The sequence below is a fragment of the Cajanus cajan genome, chromosome 7 (genome assembly GCF_000230855.2).
Source record: "Cajanus cajan strain Asha chromosome 7, NIPB_CcT2T_4, whole genome shotgun sequence".
NCBI classification, from domain to species: Eukaryota; Viridiplantae; Streptophyta; class Magnoliopsida; order Fabales; family Fabaceae; genus Cajanus; species Cajanus cajan.
This window is the reverse complement of record NC_138523.1, coordinates 50,273,746-50,284,326: the sequence shown is the minus strand read 5'-3', so window position 1 is coordinate 50,284,326 and position 10,581 is coordinate 50,273,746. Positions and strand designations below refer to the sequence as shown.

General features: G+C 32.1%; 1 protein-coding gene across 4 annotated transcripts; it reads left to right on the top strand.

Moving 5' to 3' along the window:
- The first annotated feature begins 2,440 nt into the window (after positions 1-2,440).
- Positions 2,441-10,108, top strand: LOC109810608 (Cysteine proteinases superfamily protein). Of its 4 annotated transcripts, none has more exons than XM_020374117.3 (11): positions 2,441-2,601; positions 3,206-3,606; positions 3,714-3,946; positions 5,182-5,255; positions 6,189-6,243; positions 7,537-7,611; positions 7,701-7,774; positions 7,874-7,922; positions 8,647-8,731; positions 9,058-9,114; positions 9,848-10,108. In XM_020374117.3, exons 2-11 carry the CDS (start codon positions 3,285-3,287, stop codon positions 9,898-9,900), a joined length of 1,077 nt encoding a protein of 358 aa, XP_020229706.1. In that variant the 5' UTR covers positions 2,441-2,601; positions 3,206-3,284; the 3' UTR covers positions 9,901-10,108. The 4 variants fall into 4 exon arrangements, with proteins under 4 accessions (XP_020229706.1, XP_020229708.1, XP_029129658.1 ...); XM_020374118.3 differs by having other exon boundaries at positions 2,442-2,601; positions 3,281-3,606; XM_020374119.3 differs by lacking the exon at positions 9,848-10,108 and having other exon boundaries at positions 9,003-9,114.
- The last annotated feature ends 473 nt before the right edge of the window (positions 10,109-10,581 follow it).

Here is a 10,581-nt window from a genome sequence, read left to right as displayed (position 1 = left end):
AAAGGTTGAACAAAGATTTGACAAGAACAAAATTTCAACCCTCAAGATCCAAAGGGTACCTCTTTTGATGCGACGTAATGACAGGTTTGTGAAGTATTGTACACCAAAGATGATATCATTTGGTCTCATCCATCATGGTAGTGAAATTCTAAAGGAAGGAGAGAATTATGAACTTCTATGGACATCAAGGTTTGTTGCAAAATATAAAGAAAATCAAGATTCGAATGAAGTGACACAAGTTTTGCTTAAAAGAATAGAAGATAACATGGAAGAATTGAAGAAAGAGTTTGTCGATGACGTGATATTGGAAGGGAAGTATGACGACAATGACCTTGCTTGGATGTTGTTTGTGGATGGATGTTCTTTGCTTCATTTCATGGAAAATCTTGATATACAGTGTCTAGAAGCACTAAACCTTATGTTTAATTTCATTTCATTTCATCTATTGCAAATGAATAGACTTTAAATGAAGCATAAGGTTTAGTGCTTCTGGACACTGTATATCAAGATTTTCCATGAAATGAAGCAAAGAAAATCCATCCACAAACAACATCCAAGCAAGGTCATTGTCATCATACTTCCCTTCCAATATCACGTCATCAGCCAACTCTTTCTTTAATTCTTTCATGTTATCTTCTATTCTTTTAAGCAAAACATGTATCACTTCATCCGAATCTTGATTTTCATTGTATTTTGCAACAAACTTTGATGTCTATAGAAGTTCATAATTCTCTCCTTCCTTTAGAATTTCACTACCATGATGGATGAGACCAAATGATAATCATCTTTGGTGTACAATACTTCACAAACCTGTCATTACGTCGCAACAAAAGAGGTACCCTTTGGATCTTGGGAGTTGAAATTCTGTTCTTGTCAAATTTTTGTTAAGCCTTTTTTAGTTGGGCAAGCTTCCCATCTAATTTCCTGCTCATCATTGAAGAGTTGGCTGGTCTCCAAAATTTTTGCTAAGATTCCTTGTGTTTTTTCCAGAACTATTTAATACAAATACAAATGTTATAAATTAGAGGCACAACATAAAAATCAAATAAAAGGGAAAATACTCACCATTAGTCTTACCTTCTCTTTTTCCTTTCTTTGAGTTTTTTACTCAAATAATACTATTTAAAAAAAATTACCCAAATAGCAACTGTGCAAAACTGTTCACGTTTCGGAACGTCCCGTACGGCCCGAAACGTGAACAGTTTTGCACAGTTGCTATTTGGGTAATTTTTTTTAAATAGTATTATTTGAGTAAAAAACTCAAAGAAAGGAAAAAGAGAAGGTAAGACTAATGGTGAGTATTTTCCCTTTTATTTGATTTTTATGTTGTGCCTCTAATTTATACCATTTGTATTTGTATTAGATAGTTCTGGAAAATACACAAGGAATCTTAGCAAAAATTTTGGAGACCAGCCAACTCTTCAATGATGAGCAGGAAATTAGATGGGAAGCTTGCCCAACTAAAAAAGGCTTAACAAAAATTTGACAAGAACAGAATTTCAACTCCCAAGATCTAAAGGGTATCTCTTTTGTTACGACGTAATGACAGGTTTGTGAAGTATTGTACACTAAAGATGATATCATTTGGTCCCATCCATCATGGTAGTGAAATTTTAAAGGAAGGAGAGCATTATGAACTTCTATGGACATCAAAGTTTGTTGCAAAATACAATGAAAATCAAGATTCGAATGAAGTGACACAAGTTTTGCTTAAAAGAATAGAAGATAACATGGAAGAATTGAAGAAAGAGTTTGCTGATGACGTGATACTGGAAGGGAAGTATGACGACAATGACCTTGCTTGGATGTTTTTTGTGGATGGATGTTCTTTGCTTCATTTCATGGAAAATCTTGAAATATAGTGTCTAGAAGCACTAAACCTTAAAATTTATTGAATATAAAATTAAAAAATTTGTATTGAATAAAAATGTTTTTTTAAGATATATTCTTTAAGTTTTTTTTCTAGCAAGAAGCACTACAATTTTTTTAACTTCTTATTTTTTTAATATATTTTTATCTTATTTATTTATTTATTTATTTATTGAAATTCAATATGTTTTATAAAATAAGTTATTAATAATTAAAAAATAGTTTGTATCATAATAGAAATTTTTTATTATAATATAAAATATCTATTTATTTTGAATTGAAATTATAATATGATTTAAATATTCAAAAATATTTATTTATTGTAAAATTTAGTTATGTAAAATAAAATTTATCCTATAAATATCACATGCTAAAAAATAGAATACTAATTATGAAATTTAATTACATAAAAATAAATATTTATGTTTATAGTGTACGATATACAAATAAAAATATGATTTATTTAAAATTTATATAAAAATATAATGTAATTAATTGACAGTAGAAAGTGATCCAGCAAATAAAAATAAAAATAATTTGAATATAAATAGTTTGACACCTTGGAAGGTAAAAATTAGAGGAGGTTTAGTTGTTTGGTTTGGTTAGTCTGATATTGATTCTGGATTTCACTGTCTTGTTTTCTTCAGCATTCAACAAACCTCTTCTCTTCACCCTCTCTATTCCCTATCCTCTTTCTTTGCTTTCTCATCCATTTCCTTTCTTTACCTAAAGGTTTGTCTTTCTTTCTTCTCTTTCTTCCAATTTTCATTTTTAATTCATTTTCATTCTTTATTTCTTTTTCGGTGATCGGGGATTCTTGTATCTCTATATGGGTTTAGGGTTTTTTATTTAATGATTGTTGGTTTGCATGTTGCTACTATGATGCATTGGAAATGGAAATCAAGGGTTCTTTTTATGTTCATGGAGGCAAAATTTTCAATTTTTTGTCTTTGTGATTTCATGTTGATCGTTGAACTAGCATTATAATGGGCCTATTGGTGGATGATAAACCATTTTTTTCTCTTGTTGGTTTATGGGTTCTATTGAGTATTTTTCTTGAGTATGCGGACAACTGGGTTGGTGTGAAGCTTCTGATCTAAGATTTTTATGTTGAATTTGATGATTGATGCCTTTATGTTTATGGTGTGATGCTTCAATAGTTACATGATGAATAGTATCATCCAATCATTTCACCTTTTCTTTTTTATATATATATATATATATAATTCCTTGTATATAACTTATTGTTTATATCACACTATGTTCTGGCACACGCACATGTGAAAGCATTGCATCATCCTACATAGTTTCACAATTAGTTTTTGTCCATTTTCAGCAATTGAACTCTTTGAGGGCATACACGTAAAGCAAGTTGGTTTCTGTAGTAGTTAGAGTTACATGTGTTTTGCAGACACATGGAAACACGTGACATGGATCCTGACGTTCTTCGCTGGGGTCTTCATCTCCTAGATGTTTGTACACTTTCCCATCGTGGTTCGCCAAGTATTGTAACTCAATATGATCCAGATTTAAGCCAAGTTGAATATGTTAGAGAAGGCTTCTGTCAGCATGAGTATGTGGATAATGATGAGGCTGTTGCACGAGCTTATCAAGAAGAATTGTCTCGACTTGATTCTATGGGAGCTTCTGGGATATCCAATTTTGAGAATGAGGGAATGCAGGGATCTGTTTATACGCAAGATTGGTCTCATTCTTCAAATGGAAACTATAACTTTGGTAAGGAGTTGCAGTTATCTATTAGTTTTATCCATTATATTTTATATTTTGTCACATTTTACGTAATGGATGTTTTATACTTGTCATGATACACTGTCAACATATAGATGAGTCTTGCCAGAACTCTGTGGACGAGTCCCATAATATGAAAGAAGAGGAGAATTATGTTTCAAGTGAAAGGGGAGATGTTGTACATGAAAATGATGTTTTTGGTTCGTCTTCTGGGCAAGTAGAGGTACCTGATACTAATGATGACTTCTGGGATTCACTGGAAATATCGGATGAATCTTCTCTTGATGGTGAAGTTGGCAAAAGATTAAACCGGATGGTTCCCATTCCTGTAAGTGTAGCTTTAGTGCAGCCACTTGATTTTGTTTTAATCTTCAACTCATCATGTTTCATCTTTTACCTTAATTTAATTTCTAATTGTATTAGTCACCCTTTGATTTGCCTCTTCTTTTGGATGATTAATGGTAAATTTCATGGAAAAAATTTGTGTGTGTAAAATTTAAATGATAACCTTTATTTTAAATCATAAGACTTGCAGGAAAAATATTTTTTATTTGTTGATGGAAATGTAGGAACTGGATTGATACTAGTTACTGCCCAGATCATGAGAAACATAATTCAATGTAGATTAATTATGTGCTACACTATACTCTGTAATATAAAACTGGAGGCTGGAGGTTTATAATTGCTAGTTATATACACAAGACCAGAGTAATCAATTGTGTGCAATTGCGCCACAATCACAAGGTGGCAGAGCAGAGTGCCCCCTGCCACTCCTGAGGCACTCATTGTGGAGCACTTTGCTGTCACAATGCAAATTGTGGAAAATTGCGGCAATTTGTGGAAAATTGCGGCAATTTGTGGCTCACGACTGTTCCTCCATTTGCACAGTTGCCGGACAGGCTATATGCCCTGCACCTTTGCCAGTCAGGCTTCTGTTCTACAACTCCCAGTGAGGCAAAATGGTTTGGTGAAGAGGAGGTGGTGGCTGTTGGGAGAAAGAGGCTAGGTTTTCTTTTTCCTGGGTGAGAAGGGGTGACAATGGATGTGAGAAACTAGAAAGAGGCTACAGTTTTTTAGTTAATTGGATGAGAAGGGGTGTTTATCCTGCACCTCATATTGGGGCCACTCTCCATCCCGTGCAGTCCTACAATTGGGGAGTTGTTTTTTTGCTGTTTTATTATCATTAACAATCATATATTAATATATTATACTTTATAGTACAATTACTCTATAAGGTACTCTATAATATTTAAAATTTTTAAATTTTTGAAAAATATTGATACACATGCACATATATATATGTGTGTGTGTGTGTTATACTATATAATACAAACAAATATATAACTATAATATGTATATAAATATATACTAGGAGAAAAGAGGCAATTCGTGTCTTTATATATTTTGTTTTAAAAAATAAATAAAATAAAAGATAGAAATAATATAATAATAAAAAATGTGATAATTAAACAGGATTAATATAATAATAAGAAATATATATAATATAGTTTAGAATCTTTAAGTAACAATTCATGCACTTACTTGTCTTGTTCATATTTGCAGCATATTCCTAAAACCAATGAAAAAATACCATCTGATGATGAACAAATATCAGATCATCAAAGGCTTCTAGACAGGTCTTCATTTATTTTATGTTTATTTCTGTTGGCTTGAGCAGTTTTTCAGATAGAAGTATAATTCTGCATTATATTGGAAGATAATCTCCCAAACAGCCAAACCACAAAAAAAAAGTCTTAATTTTCCCACCTAAATAGTCAATATTTTGCTAACGGAAGTAGGGGGGGGGGGGGGGGGGGGGAAGGGGGGAGTGCATTTTTATTGGAAACCACTAACATTCACTCAATCACTTCTGCTTTAAAGAATTTTTTTTTAAGATTCATTGTAGATTTTTCTTTTTCACAATGGAAAACTATATTTAAATACAAGTACAAGTGGGGTCCAGATAATTCATCCCTTTGCATATTAGAGATAGTTGCTCGCTTAAAACATCAAGAAGAGCTACAGAGTGGAGGGACAAACCTAGTGCTCATAAAAAGTCCAAGTATACCTTATCTAGTGCAGTTTTGGTGGTTTCTCTAGAGAAGAGTAGAGGGAACAGCCATCAAATCACCCATGTGTCTGAGTAGAGTGTCACACCTAGTTTCTGAATAACTTGGTGCCTTCATGACGTAGTTTATAATTCTATAGGAAATTGCTGTTTTAGCTGCCAAAGCAATATTTTTACAAACAAAATTTCCCAGACCTAAACCCTTTTTCCATTTGAAGGTCTGCAACACAAATCTCAACCTACAAGATCCCTTTTCAGATTCCCTACCTCTGACCCTGGGAAGTCCTTTTCTGTACTGTCTATCCTTTGATCCAATGTCTTTTTTATAGGTTTAGAATATTGAACAAGCAAGATTGAATTAGTCAAATACAAGAAATAATGTTCAATATAGTTCTTTCTCCTTTTTATTTTTTATTCACTTCTTTGCATTTAAATTAGAACAATATGTATGTCTCTTTGTTATTGAGTATTTATCTAAATTTAAGAATTTGGTCTTTCTTAGATTGCAGTTATATGATTTGGTTGAGTGTAAAGTTCAAGGAGATGGTAACTGCCAGGTTGGTTCTTTATCTTTATTAGTGAGATTATTTCTGAGATGTAGTTCAATTCCTGTATTGAAGATTTATCTATTCTTGCTAGAGAATTCAGAATTAAGAGAAATGTTCGTAGACTTTGGCATTGTATCTTGTAAAAATAGGCATTGCAACATAGTGGGTTTTTGCTCATCCCACCCTTTCCTCGTAGCTCCCAAACTCTGCACCCTATTTGTGCCTACTCATTGCATGGTACCTACGGACAAAAGCCTGAACCTGCCCCACTCCTATGAAAGCTTCAAACATATATTTATACCAATAGCATAATCAATCACAATCTTTAAGAAGTAATGCTATGCAACCCAAAATTTGAAGGATTTCAGCCAAAATGTGTCAAGATTTGGGGTGGTTGTTAGATAAAACAGAGTGGTGGGGACCACATATTGATAACAATCGCAACAACTCATTCTGGAATAAAATTGGCTAAATGTTCTGGTTATCTAGTATTTTTCATCCTAAAATCCAACCATCACGCCATATAATTGGAAGACATGGGAATACTTCCACCACCTTTTTCTTAAATTTAAGCTAGTAAGAATACAAGTTACTAGTGACAAAATTTACTTGATATATGGTGTGTGTGGGTGCAGTGGGGAGGTTGACCACACCTGCACTAAACCTGCTGAGTAGGAATAAACAGCCCTACCCACCTCAATGCTGCAAATCAGGCAGAAAAACCATGTTGTGTTAGGTTAGGCAGGCACAAACTGCCAAGCCTTCACGAAAGGTTTGACTTCCCATTCCCAGGTTACACCTGTCATTCATTTACTTGCAATTTGCAATTAAAATGTTATAGTTTCCTTAATTGATGTAAAACTCTTTATACTATTAGTGAAAAGGAGCAGAATTAAACTGATCTCTATACTGGTGGACCGTATGGTTCTTTGATTGTGTAACAGTTCCACACTGAAGTTAATCAGGATTAAATGTTTTTTCTTCCTTTGGATGAAAAATCCTTTTTTTTGTTTGTTATTATATAGGCTATCTGCTTTATCATTTGTGTTGATTCTGTCTATCAATTGCAATTTAAATATTTAGTTATTTTCGAATTTTAGTGTATTTGTTGGATTTTTTTATTATATAATTTATTATGATTCTGTGGAAATTTGACAATTTTGCAGCTATGTAACAAAATGTTTTATATTTACTAAATCTAATTTTTATGAACATAACATTGTTGGTGAATCACCGAAAATTTCGTAATCATTAGTACTCTTCAATAAAAAAACAAGTGCCTTATTGGTGTCATATTTTCAGTTCCGTTCTTTATCAGATCAACTCTATCGTTCTTCAGACCACCACAAATTTGTGCGGGAGCAAATTATTGAACAGGTTTGTTGGTGTACATTGTATTGCTTGTTGAGAGTGGACTGCTTATGTTCATTGGTATTGATACATTACTTTTTGCTGTGTTTTGTCAGCTCAAATCTCACCCAGAAATATATGCTGGTTATGTTCCTGGTGCTTATAGTGATTATTTGAAAAAGATGAGCAAGTATGTTCATATTTCTCATTATGCTACATTATTTCTAATGATATGACTTTATTGTTGTCCTTTGTGTTCACTGATAGCTCTTTTGTGTGGATGTACCAGGAGTGGTGAATGGGGTGATCATGTCACATTGCAGGCTGCTGCAGATTGGGTATGAGGAAGTAAACAATTTCCATTTTATTTTTGCCTTCTCTATAATACTTTTCTTCATTTTTTATTGGCTATGCTGCCTTGTGCCTTTGCAATTGTAATTGCGATTTCAAAGTGGAAAATCTTTAATTATCTGATCCCATGGATTCTTATTCCCTTGATTTGCATCTGAAGAATGTTTTGCATCTTTTAGAGACTGTTTTGAAGTCACTTAAACTATTTTTCTTGATTGTAAATTGATCATGTAATAGTTAAAAGAAATTCCACTGGGTTTTTTGGGCATTTTTTTCTCTTTTAAAGTTCAAATTTTTTAAGCTCTTTTGTTAACATAATCTCACTGATTTAATAAAAAGATTTAAGTTATCAGAATTTTCATTTTTATTTAATAAAAAAAGATTCGGGGCTTTTTAAAACTGCCATGTGCTGCTATAGCATAGAAGAGGTTAGGAGCGGGGAGATCTTTCTTCTGTTATATGAGCCCACCCAGCTCAATTCAAATTAGTTGAGGTCCAAGTTGTACGATATTTACTTTTATTATTGTAAAAGTTCAAGTTATATTTTTGTTTTGGATATTATTGGCTCCATTATGTTGGAACTATGGATAAATCGAGTATCCTAAGGGTAAAATTTAAACAGTACATGTTATGTTTGAAATGGTGAATAAAATCTGATAATCATTGTATTTTTGTTTGTGACTGATACGGTCATTTCTCATGTTCTTTCAGTATGGTATCAAAATTTTTGTTATTACATCTTATAAGGACACGTGTTACATCGAGATTAATCCACAGATACAGAAGTCTGGAAGAGGTAAGATTCTATTAGTACTTAAAGTTGCTTTTAATTTAAAAAAAAATGAAGAGAGTGATAGAATGATGACAATATTTTGTTGATGACGTGATTTTTAATTAATAAAAAGTTTTGTTTGATAAATTAATTAATATATTGTTGCAAAAATATTTTGATTTGTCATTGAATAGATGGTATCATTTTCACTTGTTACACTAACTTATGAAATGAGCAAATTCATAAATGGGAATATCTTCCATGGTATAGAAAAGTAATTTGTTAACTTCTGCAGTATTTAAAGTAGTTTCAACGACATGCTAAGTTTGTGGCACATGCAACTTCTGCAGTGATATGTCTGAGCTTTTGGGCAGAGGTGCATTACAACTCAATTTATCCAGAAGGAGGTAACATTTTTTTTTCTTTCATCTGAACAGTGTAGAATAAGATGATTATGATTGTGTTTCCACATCCGGTTTTATTTTGATACTGCTCCGTTAAATATCTTACTCTATGTCCTCTGAAAGGTTCAGAGTATTCATTATATTACAATTTTCCAATTATTTTTCTATGAATCCTTTTTACCACAATGTAGACATGTAGCTAACAATTGGAATGCTAAATTTAACACCCTTTGTGGATACACTAATTGATTTTCGAAGGTGGAGCATCTAAGATGAGTTTACTGAGTTGCATTTTGTTGAAGAACTAAATAATCTTGGTCTTTTGATTATTATAGTCTGTTTCATGCATTTTGAATTAGTTCCTTTGCTGGCCATTATTGCACCTTTATTTAACACTGCAATAACTGTTGAATTTTGTGTCAGACTTACTATGCGACTCCATAAAATATCTCCTAAATATTTTATTACTGAGTTGGCTTCGTTGAACAATCCTCCATTTTTGGAAAGATAAAAGAAACCCAGAAACATATTGAGAAAAAGAAAGGGAGAGAGAAAATTACTTATGATTATAATTTTAATTTCGCCTGATGAAATATTTTAGAAGCCGTTCCCTCATTTGTTTCCTAATCAGCACCGAATATAAAACGACACCATTTTTTTCCTGTTGATTACTGTTGGTGAAGCCAAGTACTAATGTATCTTCGTTTGATTGTTTTGCATGTCATTTCGTATTCAGAATTGCCCTTATCTCATACAAAGAAAAAGAAGAAATGGTGGAATTTCGGTTGATAGGTTCAGTGTCAGACACATCATCAGTCCCTGAGTGTGATCCATCGGCTGTGATTATTTGAGCTTTTAATGTTTATTGTGGTTGCTAGCACTAACTCAGTCTCCATTATTTTGTATATATTAACATTTTATTTTACTTGTATAGAATTTATTCTTTTGTATATATTTGTTTTATTTATCCAATATTTACCTGCCTCCGTTTCGTTTTTTTTTCTTCCTCCTCTAGTTGAAATTCTTTGCTATATCTTCCTTATGATTTTTTTTACTATTTTTTTCTTAATTATTTACATAATGAAAATAATGTTTCTTTAAACTTTCTTAAGGTGCTAAATATTTTTATAAGCTTTCAAGATTCTCTCCATAGAAAGCTTCAATTTATTAAAACAAAACTGATGAAAAAGAATAATATAATAAGCCCGGACTTTATTAGTTTTTTCTAATTCAATATGAATACCTTTTTTTTATTCTTTAATTATAACCTATTAAATGAAATTTTAAACGGTAAGTTTAAAGTTATTTTTATAAGCTTGAAATCCGTACAAGCTCTGGTTTGAGTGCAATTCCATACAAAAAAATGTTAAGCACTCAAATAATATTGAAGTTCATCCAATATAAAAAATCCAATACCAAAATGTTAGCATGTGTGCTGCCAAATGTTTGTATAGCGTTTATCACAATTTG

What these genes read in the sequence shown, in the direction of transcription:
- LOC109810608 (XM_020374117.3), top strand. Translation starts at nt 3,285, where the DNA reads ATGGAAACACGTGACATGGATCCTGACGTTCTTCGCTGGGGTCTTCAT. An exon ending in TATTTGAAAAAGATGAGCAA is followed by an intron (nt 7,775 to 7,873) that starts GTATGTTCATAT and finishes TGGATGTACCAG; the next exon opens with GAGTGGTGAATGGGGTGATC. An exon ending in TGCAGGCTGCTGCAGATTGG is followed by an intron (nt 7,923 to 8,646) that starts GTATGAGGAAGT and finishes ATGTTCTTTCAG; the next exon opens with TATGGTATCAAAATTTTTGT.